The 17,631-nt window shown below is 43.1% G+C and overlaps 1 protein-coding gene across 2 annotated transcripts in view; it reads right to left on the bottom strand.

Annotated features, from left to right (window-relative positions):
- Positions 1–2,017: 2,017 nt before the first annotated feature.
- GCNA (germ cell nuclear acidic peptidase) overlaps positions 2,018–17,631 on the bottom strand; it is a 55,474-nt gene continuing 39,860 nt past the window's right edge. For both annotated transcript variants that reach the window (XM_077826286.1, XM_077826285.1), the window contains 3 exons: positions 15,409–15,547; positions 6,373–6,577; positions 2,018–2,830 (listed from right to left, as the gene is read on the bottom strand). In XM_077826286.1, coding sequence (XP_077682412.1) covers positions 2,581–2,830; positions 6,373–6,577; positions 15,409–15,547 — 594 coding nt within the window. In that variant the 3' untranslated portion in view covers positions 2,018–2,580. The remainder of the gene's footprint in view (positions 2,831–6,372; positions 6,578–15,408; positions 15,548–17,631) is intronic.

Below are 17,631 nucleotides of genomic sequence, written 5' to 3'. Positions count from 1 at the left end.
TCCTTCCTCCACCAAACTCCATGTCTCTTTGCTCTCAGTAAGAAAGAATTTTACCTAAGGTGAACACTTGGAAAAATGCTTTTCAAAGGGTGACTGTGCTATAAAAAGAAAAGGAGTACTTGTGGCACCTTAGAGACTAACCAATTTATCTGAGCATAAGCTTTTGTGAGCTACAGCTCACTTCATCGGATTGAAGTGAGCTGTAGCTCACGAAAGCTTATGCTCAAATAAATTGGTTAGTCTCTAAGGTGCCACAAGTACTCCTTTTCTTTTTGCGAATACAGACTAACACGGCTGTTACTCTGAAACCTGTGCTATAAAAGTGAAGAGCAAAAACACCAAAGTTCGCTCTCCCTAACCGTCTCCCTTTCACCTAAGACGATCAGAGAAACAGCTGCCTGACCCTGGAAGCAGATCCTGACCTGAGAGTTTGGGCAGCAATATTACTGGAATCTGTGGGAAGGGCCTTCACAAGTCTAGTTTGTTAAATTTAGAAAGCACTTTATTTTTCTTGTAACCATTTCTTACTTTAATGCCTCATTGTTTAGTCACTTAAAACCTGTTTGTAGTTAAATAAACTTGTTTTATCCTTGAACCAAAACTAATCCAGGGTTGTGAACCATAAATGGAATTATCCACAAAGTGGCAGATTTGTGTGTATTGACCTCCTAGAGGTACAACAGACCTAATCTATCTGGCCTGTCCCTGAGAGGGCTGGACAGCGCACAGCACGTCTTGGAGGTAAAGGTCAGGACAGGGAGTGTGTTAGAGTCATCCTGCATGTGGTAGCCCAGTCTGATGGAAGCCAAAGTGTGACTGGTGAGTGTTGACAAGCTGCTGGGATCAGAGTCGTAGCTGTACACAGACACTCATGGGGAGAGCAGGGAGCTGCACGGTGCCAGGCTGTTTGTGAGCTACCCACATCAGAGGCTACAACAGCGAAGCATGGTGAGGCACCCTGCATTGTAGGCCAGGTGACACAGCCCCGCACTAGTCTGGAATACACCCTGAACATCATACCTGGCCCACAGCAAGAGCCCCCCAGCTGCTGTAGTGTCATAAAACACTCTGTGACGTTCTGTACTTTGGGGGAATACCCTACACTCCCATGTTCATCCTTATGATTGTGTGGTATCCAATGCAAAGTTTGTCATGTGGGGTGTCTTCAGAAGGCTTATGATTCACTCAGCATTGTTATACTAATGTTATAGGTTGTAATTTCATGTATATAGTTAGGAGGCTAAAAATGCCTCATGGCTTAAAACAAGCCCAGGCAAAAACTCTCCAAGGCACTTCACACCTCATCAGAGCATGTATGGGACAAACCCAGCCCAGCCTCACAGGAACAAAGGACACTGGCCTAGGCAGCAACAAAGGATCTGTTGGACTCTCAAGTGAGTCACCCCTGTTCCTTTGGTCAGTTTGGGACGATGATGAGGTAATGCTCACATGACTGGGGGGGGGGGGCAAAGCCAATAGGGAAGAAAGAAAGAAAGAAAGAAAGATAAAATTGAGACACGTTTGCCATGCTCTCTCTCTTCCACCTCCATCTACAGACATCACCACCAAGCGACTGAAGCGCTGATCAAAGTGGAGAGCCTGGCTGAAGGGCAACCAGCCAGCCTGTGGAGAGAAGCATCGGCCATTTCCACATTTTCTGTTATCTCCCTCCCCCCACCCCCAATGAATAACAGGCCTACCCTATCTTGAGCTGAGCTTAAGTGCAAACCATTTTAAATATTACTCCCTCAAAGGGTTAGAGGGTGCCATACATTAGCTAAGATATATGTTGAGTAAATAAGTTAATTAGATCCCTATCTCTGTGCATAAAGTTGGTAGAATCTGTCAACCTTACAAAAAGCTGGGTTTTTCTTTTTAAGGGGTGGTTGTGGCTGCATCTCCAAAATGACCTAAAATTTGGATCGCTCACCTCTGCCGGCACTCCCAGGAGGCACACCAGGTTTCAAGGCAATCTTTATTAATCATAACCAGTAAGAGACAAAAATCTACCTTTTTATTTCAAGTATTAATATTACAAATCTGATTTAATCATCTGAGTAGAGAAGATATGTTACAGAAGTGTTTCAATCACAACTCTGTGATGGATGTATTTGATTTAGTTCTAAGTAAGACCCTGAGCCAACTGCCTCCAGAGTTTATCTCAAACAGTGGTTAAAAAGGCTCCAAGTTAGTCCTCCCCCATTTCCCACTCCCCCTTCCCATTTTAACTTCCATAAAATCGCTGGAGGGCAATTAGAATGAAGACTGAATCATAAGCAAACAGATGCACTTGAACCTCACTAAAGAGACCTGGGGATGGATGAGCAGCCCTGGACCTAAAGTTACATATATCACCTTGTCCTGTAACTGGGGTTCAGCAGAAAACAGTGTTTCACCTGCTTCTGAGTGCAGCAGCAGGGGATTATGCAAGCACTGCTCCTGGGAACACAGAACAGCAGCAGATGCTTAGAAACCTTTAATAGATTTTCAATGTTAATCAGCCAGAACCTAGCTATTTTCTCTAATGGTACAAACAATGATTACATAGCACAGGCCCAGTGTGTACACCCCAAGAGGCATTCAGGAATCTAGGAGCCTAGTCTTTAAAGCAAACTCAGCACTGAGCTTCCGCATGACTTCTGCATGGCTCAGCCCATACTGTTCTTTTCTAGTAGATCCATAGTTTTCTTTCACATATTTTGCAAATGGTGTTAGCTGTGCTCTAGCAGGAGTACCATCCTTCCGTGTGGGTTGGCACAGGACTAACTGTCCCTTACAAAGTGCACACACAAAGCGTTCTGTGTCCAGTGACTTGGAATGGCGCCCAATTCTAAAATAAAACAAAAGTCAGTGTAGTGCCTGAGTCTGGAGACACCTTGGAATAATAGCTCAAAGGTGCAAATTGTTCACATTGAAATCAAGTGTACATTAACTCTGACGCCTAAAGATAATCTAAATGGCAACATTACTATTCCCCTGCTGATCATTTTAGCAGGAATATTCAGCTAGTGATTTTTATCATGCAGTCTCAGATCACTGCCCACATTTTCCTGCCAAAAAGCCTGAAACATCCCTTACCCAGCTGCCAAGGTGGAACCTTCAGTTTCTTCCTGATAATGTCTACAGCAGGGGTGGCCAACCTGAGCCTGAGAAAGAGCCAGAATTTTCCAATGTACATTGACAAAGAGCCACAGTAACACATCAGCAGCCCCCCACACCCCTCTCCCAGCACCTCCCACCCACTGGCAGTCCAGCACCTCGTTCAGCACCTCCCCCTCCCTCCCGATCAGCTGTTTTGGTGTGCAGGCTTGGGGCGGGGGGGGGGGGGGAGGGAAGGAGCGAAGGCACTGCAGGCTGAGGGGAGGGGGTGGGAAGGGGTGGAGGGGGGGCATGGCCTGTCACAGAGCCAGGGGTTGAGCAGTGAGCACCCCCCCAGCACATTGGAAAGTTGGCATCTGCAGCTCCAGCCCTGGAGTCGGTGCCTGTACAAGGAGTTGCACACTAACTTCTGAAGCGCCACATGTGACTCCAGAGCCACAGGTTGGCCACCCCTGTTCTACAGTGTTATGTGATGGTAATACGAAGTTTAACAGAACATTAAAAAAAAAATATATGAACAGAGTAAAGCAAGTTCAGATGAATACCAAAACAAACAACAAGGAATTCAGTGATATTCATGTTAATTTTTAGTTCAATAAAACCCCCCTCTAATTTTTAAGTTTACATGAAGCTGTGCAGCACTTCAGTCTGCCACACTGAAGTGCTGCAGAAGCTGAGGGCCCTGCTGTTGAATTTGTTCCCCCCAATACATATTCTAGATCTCAGATCAATCTTCTTTAAACATCCCAGTGGTCCCACGAGCTCTTTATCACTTACAATGGGATAAACAGAAGCTTTAACAATCCCAGTGAGCAGCTTAATTTTTCTGCTTGTGTTTCAAATAAGTTTATTGGTAAAAGATGAGATCATAGTGTATCAGAGCTCCTGCATTACACTCCTAATAGAGAAGTAGGGAGAGATCCAAGTAGTCTCATAACATGAACCTGAGTTTAATGTTTATCTTGTTTCCTTAATACTGTCCTACAGGGGGAGGGATAGCTCAGTGGTTTGAGCATTGGCCTGCTAAATCCAGGGTTGTGAGTTCAGTTCCTGAGGGGGCCATTTGGGATCTGGGGCAAAAATTGGGGATTGGTCCTGCTTTGAGCAGGGGATTGGACTAGATGACCTCCTGAGGTCCCTTCCAACCCTGGTATTCTATGATTCTATTACCTTCTCTATGTAACAAGCATTATAGTTGCTAAGGGGAAGATGAAGAATCAAGGTTAGAAAGTTAGGTGTGTTCCCTCAGAGGATAAAAGGGGTCAGAAATATTGAAAAGTCTGAGTACCCTTGAAGAAAACTCACTGCTCCAAAGGACAGCAGTATGTGGAACACCAGCCACTAAGGGTTGTGGCTAACAGAGACTCAGTGTGTCTGTAGGTTGGAGACTGAGCAAATTGAGTTAAAATCAATCCATTTCATAATTGTTAAAGGGTTTCTAGGGAACAGCTGTAGTGTGCAGTGCATGAGAGTGTCAGCATCGAGGGGGTGGGGAGAGGGACCCTTGCCTGGAGCAAGTCTTGTCATTTGCTCACTCTGTCCTGGGCTTGATGCAGAAATCAATAGGTGACATTCTCTGGCATGTGTTTTGCAGGAGGTAAGACTAGATGACTGACATGTCCCTTTCTGCCCTTGAAAGTTATGAATCTCTCAAATCCTCAGATTTCCAGACTGCTCACTCAAAACAACCCGCCTCCCAACTCTCTGTTCTCAGCTAAGCCATTAAAAAGAGCACCAGCAGGGGGAGGCAGGTCTAAGTATAACTCCATGTGGTACTCCTGGGGGGATTCTGTGCCCATAGAGGGGCACAGAATTCATATAGCCTGCATTTTTCTGTGCCCCCCGGGCAGAAAAATGCAAAAAAAAAAAAAATCTGTTGGTGGACATGCGCCTCTTCCCCAGCAGCCCAGGCAGTGCGTCTGTTCCAGCGCACCTGGAGCAGCCTCAGAGACAGGGGATGGGCGTGCGTGCCTGCATGATCACCATCAGGGGGGAGGGGTGTACATGTGTGTCAACAAGGGCGGGGGGGAGAAGAGAGACTGACTTTCTAGGCTAGTCTACACTGGCAATGCTAAAGTGGCTTTAACATGGCTTTAATGTGGCTCGTATGGTCACGGTGGAGCATTGGGAGAGAGCTCTCCCAGCGCTGTAAAAAAACCCACCTCCGTGAGGGGTGCAGCTACCAGCACTGGTGCACTGTCCACACTGGCACTTTATAGCGCTGAAACTTGCTGCGCTCAGGGGGGTGTTTTTTCACAACCCTGAGTGAGAAAGTTGCAGAGCTGTAAATTGCCAGTGTAGACAAGCCCTATGTCCCTTTCTCTTGCTACTGCAGCTCCCTGGCATGTAAGGGTAGAGCTTTTTATTATGCAGGAGGCAGTCTAGAGGCACAAATGTAGCACCCTGACTGTGTAGTAAAGTTGTTAAAGTTGCTGTTGATGGTTATTTGATCTCATTCTCTGAGGCAGAAATGTAGCAGAATGTCTACTATTGTTAGTTAACTGTTCCCATTCTCAGTCAATTCCCCCAGGAGCATTAAAACCTGTGAAAGCTTTAAGGCCCCTACATTGCCAGAGTGATGTAAAGGAGTCTTATTATAAATGACAGTAAGGGAATCCTCAGCTAGGAAGATCTATGTGCTTTCTCACTTTTTATCAAGCAGCCAATAAAATGTCAGGACAATCAGAAACAAGCACTTCCCAAAGTACCCAGCCAGGTCCAGGACAATGATTAGCAAGACTATATGACTTTCAAGTGTGAAAGTCTGAGCAATTTAAAATGACATTCTACTTTTTTTTTTTTTCACGCTGTTTGTTCTGTAATGTAATTTAAATGAAAATCCAGCATTATAACTGGAATGCAGGATATTAGTTGCCAAGTGTTTGTAACTTCACTTTCATGTGTTTAGGAAATGCTGAATAATTGTGACTTTTTTCCATATTGTAGTTTAAATAAATTACCAAAACAATTGAAACTGGTGTGATTATATTGGATTATTTTGACAAATAAATATATAGAATTTTGCAGAATTTTGAGGCACAGAATCCCCCCAGAAGTAATACGGGTCTGCGAGGGAAACTGCCTGGAAGCATCAGTTGGGAATTCTTGGTGGGAACAGAAGAGGGAAAACAAGGCAATAAAAAAACAGTTCAGTTCATAGAGGTGAGACCTTTAATTCTCAAAGTGCTTTAAGAGTTAAAGGGCTAAGCTTAACTTGTGGACACGGTGAAAACAAAGTTAACAGATGACCAAAGGCAAGTAAATATTACTCACGTGGTTTTGCACAGAGAACACTTATAAGTGAACTTGTATTTAATCTCATAGCTGTGGCACTGTGTCACTACTGGCAGCTCTGGATGAACCACAGTTGATTTCTTAGCATAGAATCTCCAAAACTGCCCGTGGCCATCTCGAATTCCATTGATTACCCAAGTAGCTGCATGGCAAATCTCATGGATCAATGTGTCTCGAAGCCGGTCTTGGGGAAGGCAGGAGAGAAGACAAATTAAGAACACTGCCATTAAAAAGTCAGGTCTCTCATTCTTCATTGGTTTTATTAGCAGGGCTTTGGAGCGGAGCCCGGAGCTTGAGCGCAGAGCAGTGGAGCTGCAGGTTTTTGCCCGGAGCTGGAGCGGAGCCAGAGCACAGAAAATTTTGACTGCTCCACTACTCCAGTGTTTTTTTTTTTCCATTTTCAAACCAAATTAAATGATATTTAGCAAGAAATTCCTAAAGGTGCCAAAAAGTTTCACATTGTATAAAACATTTGATATTAACATCTACGTTACCACTTTACGTAATATGTCACAGTTATTCTCACTTCAGCCAAAATCAAGATTTAATGTACAGATACAAAATTACAAAGTTTTTTGGAGATATGTTTCATTAAAGAATTAGATAATTATCAGACATCCAGCAACATTGCAGACTGCTCCCACCCTTGTGCCAAGGTTAGGCGAGTACATACTCGTGTAGATTAGTTAGATAGATTAGTTTGTGTTGATCAACCCTTACAAAAGAAGTATCAACGAGACGCGCTGAGTGCTGCGATTACAGAAAAGTGCGATGCAAGATGCAACATTTAGGATATCACAAACAGGTATATTGCAAAAAAAAAAATGTTTTTGTTTATTGATATATTAAGATATCGCAAGAGATATTAACCACTTAAGCTCATTTCTCACACAGGCTCCCGTTACCGGTACATTTGTACATGCTCCCATATCTCTCTGGCGGACTTATTTTATATGTCATCTGTTCAACGGTCTTTTGGTAGCATTGTTTGTAATTTTAAATTTACTGAAAAAGTCGCATGCAGCAGGCATATAAATATACAGTAAACATTTTTGCATAAATTAGGAGTGATTTTTGTGATATATCCAGAGAGATTGGAAAATGTCCAACACAACTTTGGGGGTGAATCCTCAGGTCATTTTAAGAAAAAACGTTTCCGTGAACACGTGTCCTAAAATTCTTCCTAAGGGAGCTACAGTCCCTTCAAGGAGGTGATGAAAAGTTAATTTCTGACCAATATCTCAAAAATGCTTTAATATAAAGTAATGAAATTATGTCTGTATCTTAGCGTTAGTATGTGCTACCATATTATATTATCCAAAATTATTTAAACCATAGGCGCCCGAACTGGCGGTTGGTCATTTTTATTTCATATTTCAAGAAAGGCTGGTCATTGACTGCCCCTGGCTACGAGCGGTAATACTATGTTCCATAATAAGTTAATAATTTTTGGTTATTATTTATTATTACGTTTAAAATTTATGGTTCCAAAGTTGAAAAATAAGTAATAAGTAAAATTGTTTGTATCATTCTAAGCATCCAAGCAGATTAAATTTTTTAAACAGTTTTCTTGGAAACGGTTAATTATACAAAATACATTAAGAGTACCATTTTAATGCGTGTTTTTGCATTAAATCATATTCCAGGATCGTATCTGTTAAATAGTCGAAGATTTAAAATATATTAAATAAAATTGGCCCAGTCCCCCAGTTCAGGACGCCTGTAGTTTAAATAATTTTATTTGAATGATGTTGTACGATAGAACGTTGGAAATAAACTTTAATGGGAAAGCGGATTCAAACTGTAAGCACAGTCCTTTTAGTAAAGAGAGCAAATTTTCGGAAATATGTTTTTCCCTCATCAGGCTGGAAACATTATACAAGATAGAGCAGATAATAGGTTCTATCTTGTATAATCTATTCAGGCTGATGAAGCAAAAACATATTTCCGAAAATTTGCTCTCTTTACTAAAAGGACTGTGCTTGCAATTTGAATCCGCTTTCCCACTGAAGTTTATTTTCAACCTTGTAATGTGTAACTCGTTACTTCCCAACAATTAATGTTGTAGAACAGGGACAGCACATACTAACGCTACAGCACATACTAAATTTCATTGACATATCTATATTAAAGCGTTTTTGAGATATTAATTAAAAACTTGGAGAATATTTCAAATATTTTTACTGCAAAATTTCATTGGAAAAACTAACGTGCAATTTATAAATACAAATTTATATTATGTATATTAAAAATACTTCTTACTTCATTAAAACTGCAAGGAACATGTTTAATATTAAAATATACTTTAATAATAATTTTGTGTAAAAAGAAAATGTGATCACTTTTGTCCAGAAAATCCAAAATAAATTAGAAGTACCGTAAGTGGTTAAGATATCACAAGCAGGTACATTATAAAAAAATGTAATGCTTTTGTTCATTGCTTTTTGAAGATCATAACAAGAAACATTTGGATGCGGTAGCAGCACAAGAAGATTTGGCCATGGCTTCAACAAAAAAAATCAAATCTGCCCCCCATGATTGATAGCCGATTTATGGAAAAGGATCTCAACGACCGTCTTTACTTTTGAATTTGAAAAGCCCAAATTTGGGCTTTTGGGAAAAGCAAAGAAGAAATCGGCAACGTGCAAGGTGGAAAAGAAGTGAATGGCGAGCTCAAACCATGTAGCTTCAATACAAGTGAACCAAGTGCCGTGAAAGGTTTCAACCTTTGGCAGCATATAAAAAGTAACCATCCTGAAAACCACGCAGCTCTGGTTACAAAAAAGGACCAGGAAGATGAGGCAAAACAGAAAGCTGATGCGGCTAAACAACGTTCATCTGGCTCTTTGAAAACTCCTGGAGAAAAGATTTTTGCGGAGCTTCATCTGAAAAGAATGCCCAAAATTGAGCAGACAAAACTTGACTCATATTTGAAGTCCTCAAATGTTACAGTCACCGTGGATGCCAATACTTTCCATGAAGGGCTGATGGAAATGGTTTGCTTGAGTTCAACACCGCTCACTACCTTCAGGCTAAAGAACAAAGGATTCCAAAAAATTGCAGGTGAAATGGGTCAGCAGCTTGGCGTTTCGACGGGCACAATGCGGTTCGTCATTTAGTTGTCAGCACAGCTGAGTCTGGTCGCAAAGAGCTCAAGAAAGCTTTGGAGCAAAAATTGTGCTACCTGAAAACAGATGCGGCAACCCGTGGAAACAGAAATTTCCTTGCAATCAATGCTCAGTACTACAAAGAAGGAAAAGATTAAGCTGTGGTAAAAACCTTGGACATAATCAACACTGAAGGGCGTCACAATTCTTCGTATGTGAAAAGTCAAGTAAAAGCTATTTTAGAAAAATTTGGGATCAGTGAAATGCAAGCGCTGAGCATCTGCGTTGACAATGCAGCAAACATAACATGTGCTGTCAACATTTTCAGTGAGAACAATGAAACCATTTCTACCTCTGAGAACAGGGATGTGGACAGAACTGAAGCTATTTTGCCTGATGAAGGAACTAAAGGAATGGATGAAATCGAACTCAACATGGATGCTGCTGCACAATGGATTAATGACCCTAGCCTCATACTTCCAACATGGCTTCATGAGGACAACTCAGAAGTCCAACTGATGAGGTGTGGTATTCACACTCTTCAGTTGGCAATCTGGGATGGATTGAACAAAGAACATGCGAAGAAATTTCTGGCAAAAATTCAACAAGTCATTGTCCAACTACTAACCCCAAGTATTTGAAGTGTTCTGCTTGATCTACATGGGGTAACTCAATCATTGGATACTGTGACTCGCTGGGGTTTGACATTTGCGATGATTATCGGCTTCTCGTTTTTCAATCTTACTGTGAACAAGTGGCTGCTGCTGGAACAAGAGAACTCAAGTTAATAAAAGCTGAATGGGACGAAGTGATAACCTGCGAGACCTCTTGGCAAAGCCAAACCAAACCAAACAACCATGAATCTTCAAGCTGTCGATGTAACCCTGGGAGTTTTAATGAAGGAAACTGTCAAAATTCTTGCAAGAAAATGGTGGACAAATTGCAGAAGGAATTCTATCCTCCATGCAGAAACGTGAAGAGAAGCTTTTTGACAACATTCATTTCCTTGCTAGAGTTTATACTGACCCACAGTATCCAATTCTTCTTATCTCAAGGGAAATACCAAAGACAAAGGAAGGGCTCCTTGATATTGCTCGACAATTCGAAAATGCAAAATCTATTCCTACATTTGAACTTGGCGAAAGAGGTTGAACAAAATGAAACACAATAAAAGGAGTCATCAACAATAGAATTGCAGTTTTGGAAAGTTCACACCCTTCAGAAATAGCAGGCTGTTCTGAAACTTTCATCTCCACTCTGAACTTGTTTGAGCGTCCATTCCTGAGACGTCTTCAACCATCACAGGGAAATGGGAGATAATTCAAGCACCAATTCTTCAGAAGATGACGCCTTCGAAAAAGAATTGGATAGACAAGAAAGACGCCGGCGAGTTTCCGTGATTCATAATTGTAATGAAGCATTATTTGAGAGAAACGTTCGGGAAGATTGTGAGGCAACGGAGTCTATTGATAGGTTAAAAGTTTATTCTGTTTTTGAGGCCATTCACAACTACCCACACTGCATTCAGGCTGCCTGTGGAATTGCATAAGCTAGTGTAGAGCAACTGTTTTCAGCTTTAAAGTTAATTTTAAATTATTTGTGGCAGGCTATGAAAGATGACTTGATTGCTGCAATAATTTTTTACAGAATAAATTATGAATGATTCTATTTTGTATCATTGTTGATGACTTTTAAATTGTTTTAAAAGCCTGAATAAAAATAATGTTTTTTCAAAATTACAGTATTCACTTTTTTATTTAGTTAAAAATTAATTTGAGTCAGAGCGCAGCTGGAGCAGTCACTATTGGTGCCAGAGCGGAGCAATTCAAAAATCTGATTGCTCCAAATCCCTGTTTATTAGTGTTTGCAAGTACCAGACTGACAGCCCTGGAGACTGTAAAAGATGCCACATGGACAACACTAGTGTAAGCTTCCCCACACAATGTCACTATTCTGACCCAAGTCTGAGAAGGTAATTTGGTTTCTATGTCTTCAGTATCTCCGAGGAGACTAATTGTAATGAGAGTCACTTGTGTTGTGGTCTCTGTTTTTAAAACCACATTAAACACAGGAGCCAGCAAGTAAATGTCAGATGACAAATTACTGACTGTGACACAGTGTCCCATTGGTATTTCACTACTCTGAGTAGCTCGTCAGGCCTGACATACTCACTACATCTAACCCACTTTTGTCATGATATATACCCAAAAGGTGGCATGTAATATATCAATGGAAAGCTAATAGCTCACTGATCATTAATATTCTTACATGGTGTGTTACTCTTGGGGGAATTCTACAACACTGCACAATGCAGAATATTGCAGAATTCCCTGTTTCCCATGCAGAATTGGGGCTGCAGAACTGCTGGCCACCACTAGAGGATACTGGACTCTGCAGAGCCCAGCTTGCAGTGAGCGGAGCTGGAGGGTGGGCGGGCTGAAAGCTGCACACTCTACTTGATCCTCATTCTCCCGGGGACAGGAGAGAGCTTGGGAGACCCAGCTCTGGCAAAGGGTGAGGAAGAACAGGGTTGCACCATCCTGCGTTCCCTGGCAGGACCATACAGAAGCTGGGGGGGATTAAAGGCTCTGGGGGAGCTGGTGTCTGGGCCGGAAGGTGCCCTGTGGTTGGTTTCTAAGGGGAGGGGATGGTGGTGTCTGGGCTCTGAGTATGCTCCAAGGCTGGGATCTGGGGTGAGAGGGGAGCTGGTGCCTGGGCTGGGAGGTGCCCCATGACTGGGATCTTTGGGGAGGGAGGTGCTGGTGTCTGGGCCAGGAGGTGCCCTGCGACTGGGCTCTAGAAGCGGAGTGCTGATATCTGGGCTGGGGGGTGCTCTGTGGCTGGGATCGGGGGGGGGTGGGGGCAGCAAGGGAATGCAGGTGTCTGGGTTCTGGGAGCCCCACACATCTCCCTCCATCAGCCCCCAACTGGAACTGGGTTATCATTGGGGTTTCTTTAATTCTCTACTCCTGGGGGAATCTTTTTTGCTGTTGTCTGTATTGTTGACAGGTATTTAGAAATAAATTACAAAAATAATTGAAACTGGGAGTGATTATATTGTGTTATTTTGAGAAATAAAATATGCAGAATTTTAAAATATTATGCGCAGAATTTTTAATTTTTTGGCACAGAATTCCCCCAGGAGTAGTGTGTATACGGGTTGTACAAAGAGTTATGGATGTATGTTAGAATTATGGTTTTAAAATGTGTTTGGCAAGCAATGCATAATCCCCATCTGCCCTAAACAAATAAGCGTAAAGTTGTTTGTCATCAGGTTGAGATAATGAAGATGCATTTAGATAAAAGAACAACAAAACCATCAATTTAGCGAGTGGGGGAGACAGCCTCTTATGGGGTTCTGCCCCTCAAATGATAAGAAATTGGATCAAATGATTGTATACAATATTGCTGTATTATAAAAAGTGTATTGAGTAATGTCTTTTATGAAAGTCTGTGACATGATGATGACTAATAGCATTGTGAAATGTCTGCATTAGCATGAGTGCACACTCACTGATATTATGCTTTAAAGGCTGTGACCAAACACAGGGAGAAACAGGAGGGAAGGGATTATCCAGCATGGATTCACCAAGGGAAGGTCATGCCTGACTAATCTAATCGCCTTTTATGATGAGATTACTGGTTCTGTGGATGAAGGGAAAGCAGTGGATGTATTGTTTCTTGACTTTAGCAAAGCTTTTGACACGGTCTCCCACACTATTCTTGTCAGCAAGTTAAAAGTAGTATGGGCTGGATGAATGCACTATAAGGTGGGTAGAAAGTTGGCTAGATTGTCGGGCTCAACGGGTAGTGATCAATGGCTCCATGTCTAGTTGGCAGCCGGTATCAAGTGGAGTGCCCAAGGGTCGGTCCTGGGGCCGGTTTTGTTCAATATCTTCATAAATGATCTGGAGGATGGTGTGGATTGCACTCTCAGCAAATTTGCGGATGATAGTAAACTGGTAGGAGTGGTAGATACGCTGGAGGGGAGGGATAGGATACAGAAGGAACTAGACAAATTGGAGGATTGGGCCAAAAGAAATCTGATGAGGCTCAATAAGGATAAGTGCAGGGTCCTGCACTTAGGATGGAAGAATCCAATGCACCGCTACAGACCGAATGGCTAGGCAGCAGTTCTGCGGAAAAGGACCTAGGGGTGACAGTGGACGAGAAGCTGGATATGAGTCAGCAGTGTGCCCTTGTTGCCAAGAAGGCCAATGGCATTTTGGGATGTATAAGTAGGGGCATAGCGAGCAGATCGAGGGACGTGATCGTTCCCCTCTATTCGACATTGGTGAGGCCTCATCTGGAGTACTGTGTCCAGTTTTGGGCCCCACACTACAAGAAGGATGTGGATAAATTGGAGAGAGTCCAGCGAAGGGCAACAAAAATGATTAGGGGTCTAGAACACATGACTTATGAGGAGAGGCTGAGGGAGCTGGGATTGTTTAGCCTGCAGAAGAGAAGAATGAGGGGGGATTTGATAGCTGCTTTCAACTACCTGAAAGGGGGTTCCAAAGAGGATGGCTCTAGACTGTTCTCAATGGTAGCAGATGACAGAACGAGGAGTAATGGTCTCAAGTTGCAGTGGGGGAGGTTTAGATTGGATATTAGGAAAAACTCTTTCACTAAGAGGGTGGTGAAACACTGGAATGCGTTACCTAGGGAGGTGGTAGAATCTCCTTCCTTAGAGGTTTTTAAGGTCAGGCTTGACAAAGCCCTGGCTGGGATGATTTAACTGGGAATTGGTCCTGCTCGAGCAGGGGGTTGGACTAGATGACCTTCAGGGGTCCCTTCCAACCCTGATATTCTATGATTCTATGATCTACACATCTCCAATTAAATTAAACAAGATGTGACCAAAAACAATGGAAATCATATTTACATATGAATCAGCAAGGGGATGGGAGGTCCAGAGGCAGGAAAAAACATCATAAGATTATCCTGGGTCTGGGACAAAACAGTGAGTTTGGGAAGATATACGGAGAGAAGAAGCAGTCATCTTGGCATCCATCACTGGACAGATAAAAGGGGACAGAGCTCTTGCAAGCTGAGTCCTTCAGCCAAGGGGGTTAAAGTCTCTGAGAAGTGAATACAGTACAAATTACTCCCGAGGAGATTAAAAATTTGTATACAATATTTTAAAATTCTGCACATTTTATTTGTTAAATAAATGTGGAGGCTCCAGCATGGCATTGGGGAGCATAGGCCACTGACTGCACAGAGGTGGGAGATCACTGTGCAGCTTTCCCCACACCTGGACGCAGACTCAGTGGGGAGGCTGCACCCAACCCTGACACAGTGCAATGATCGGGCCTGCCCCAGAAACATCCCATGGTCTTGCCCCTCCGAGCTAGGTGCATCAGGTGTGGGCAGACGGGATCCAAGTGTGGAGGAGTTTAGTGCGGGGGGATCCAGGTGTGGGTTGAAAGGGTTCAGTGTGGGGCAATCTGGGTGTAAATGGCTCAGTGGGGGATCCAGGTGCTTGGGAGGGGGCGGGGTCCAGATGCAGAGGGGCTTGTTGGCAGGTTCTCAGTGAAACAGTAATGGGACCCTGCTGGGGGGTACCGCTGAAGGTGGTTGGGGTTCAGTGCGGAGGTCCAGATGCTGGGGGAGTGGGGCTCAGTGGGGTGGGGATCCAGGTACAGCTGGTTGGGGCTTGGTGGGGTGGCTCATCGGGATGGTCCAGGTGTAGGGGGAGTGGGGCTCATTGTTGGGGTTCTGAGTGCGGCATGTGTGTGAGAGGCGCAGCAGGAGGGTTTGCAGAGTTTCCAGAACGAGGTGATGAGAGCTTGGATAAAAGTTTTAGCTGTGTGGATGGATAGGAAAGGTTGCATTTTAGAGATGCTATGCAGAAAAATAAATATTTTTTCCCCTTATTTAATATTCAATATCCTCTTTTCCTTACCTGCAGAGTCACAAACTTTCTCTGAGAGCTCTATCCGAGCATAGCGTTGTACCTCAGGACTTTTTGTTTGTCCAGTTACGCAGTACCCTGCTGTCTTCCGCATCTTTTTGTTCCAGATGATTTCCATTTTCTCTGGCAACTGATATAAAAAAACCCAACAAAACAGTGCATTTGAACCATGCAGGGGCATGTGCAGGAATTTAAATTTGACCCCTTTTGGAGGGGCACGTTCTGTGCCCCTGCTGAGGCCCAGGTTTGGAGGAACTGTCAGCTCCTGTTGCAGCCTCAGAGTTTGTTCCCCCCCACACCCCGACCCCCACCCCAGGAAGACCCTGATGATTACTGGGGGACCCTGTGCCCCTGCTTGCCCCTCCATCCACACCCCCTGGAACCACATCACTTCCTCAAGTCCTTAAACTTCTGCCCTTGTGTGTGTGTACCACTACAGTCCTTCACAACACACCTTGGTGGGAAAGGACACCTTTGTTCATGCCCTTTACACAGAGACAGTGGGAAGTTAGATCTGAGAAACTCACTTTGCCTTCTCTACCTCTCCTTAGGGGCTGAAGAACTTCACTATCTTTAGAGTATAAAACAGCCACAGAATAGTAATATTCTTTAAAAAGTTTTATTAAAAGCAGAGAAAATGGTAGTAAACCAAAAAAGAACTGTTTGCATTATACTACTTAAGTAACAGAGTACAGAGAAAAGAAGGAAAATCTCACATCTCTAGAAATCAAGTCCTTATATGACCTTCCTGCCCTGGTTAGCTTGACAATCTCTTTCTCAGGTATTCAGAGAGAAATGTCTGCATCCCCTCTCTCACACAACCTGCTTACCAAGATCTCTGATCTAGGGTTGTAGCCTTCCCCAGCAGATTGTCTAAGGAGGTATTAAATGTCCTTCACTGATGCTTAATAGCTGTCTTTCAAATACTTAGCTACCAAATTCAAGTGGAGCCCTTTATAAGATCATTTGACCTACCTGTTCCCAGTTTATCCAGACCTCTTTTTAAAATCTCATCAATTTTCTCTTGCCAGGAAGTGTAACTTCTAATCTTATCAACTACTTAATCTCTGATCCCTTGTTGCTCCAAAATAGCAGCAGAAAGGAACCATCTCTTTCAGGATTCTAGTACTGCTGGTATGCTTAGTGCACGTCTTCACTGCAGTTAACCTGAACTCTTACCTGGTTTTTAGTCCAAACTCCTCTACCGTCCACACAAAAGAAACTTTTGATCTGAATTTGGAGGTGCTTTAAATGCAGGATAGTTTATACAAGTAGGCCTTCCTTTCACTTGCCTTGGACCCTGCCCATTCTGCAGCTAGGATGCAGGCAAAAATCACTCAAGTTCTGATAGTCCTCCAATATCCTTCCCACAGTTCTCCATGAAGGACAGACAAGTTCTGGTAATTGACTGGGAAAGTCTCCTAGAGCATCTCAGTACAGAGAACCATACACACGAGTGAGTGCAGAAACAGTGAGGACTCAGTAAGGTGAGTCTGGCTTTGCTTTTGAAATGCTGGGGTAGGCTAACTCAAGTGCCAATCATCTGGGTAACCTGTGCTGTTAGGGAGCCTACAGCAGCAATTCCCAAACTGTGATCCTGGCAGGCACTTGCTACTGGTCTGCAGAGAGCTGGCTGATCAAGTGGTTTTGGGCTCTTTGATTCCAGTTTTTTATATAGGAGTAGGAGCCAGCTTAAGATGCCTCAATTAGGGTCCACTGCCACATAAGAACAACAAGGAATCTTTTTGGCACCTTAGAGACTAATACATTTATTTGGGCATAAGCTTTTGTGGGCTAGAACCCACTTCATCAGATGCATGGAGTGGAAAATACGGGAGCAGGTATAAATACATGAAAAGATGTGAGTTGCCTTACCAAGTGTGAGGTCAGTCTAACGAGACAATTCAATTGACAGCAGGATACCAAGGGAGGAAAAATAACTTAGAATCATAGAATCATAGAATCATAGAATATCAGGGTTGGAAGGGACCCCTGAAGGTCATCTAGTCCAACCCCCTACTCGAAGCAGGACCAATTCCCAGATTCTTACTCTTAAGAGTAAGAGAAGCATTCCAATACAATGGGGGCTATACAACTACCTAGACATATAAGAATCAGAAGGCTCCATAAGGGACCAGATTCATCCAAGGTATCTAAAATAAATTTTTCCATATAAGCAACAGATATAGTTACTTAGGGACGTTACATGATTAT

This window comes from Eretmochelys imbricata, chromosome 9, assembly GCF_965152235.1.
Source record: "Eretmochelys imbricata isolate rEreImb1 chromosome 9, rEreImb1.hap1, whole genome shotgun sequence".
NCBI classification, from domain to species: domain Eukaryota; kingdom Metazoa; phylum Chordata; order Testudines; family Cheloniidae; genus Eretmochelys; species Eretmochelys imbricata.
Note: the sequence above shows the minus strand (reverse complement) of the source record. Positions and strands in the feature narration are given on the sequence as shown.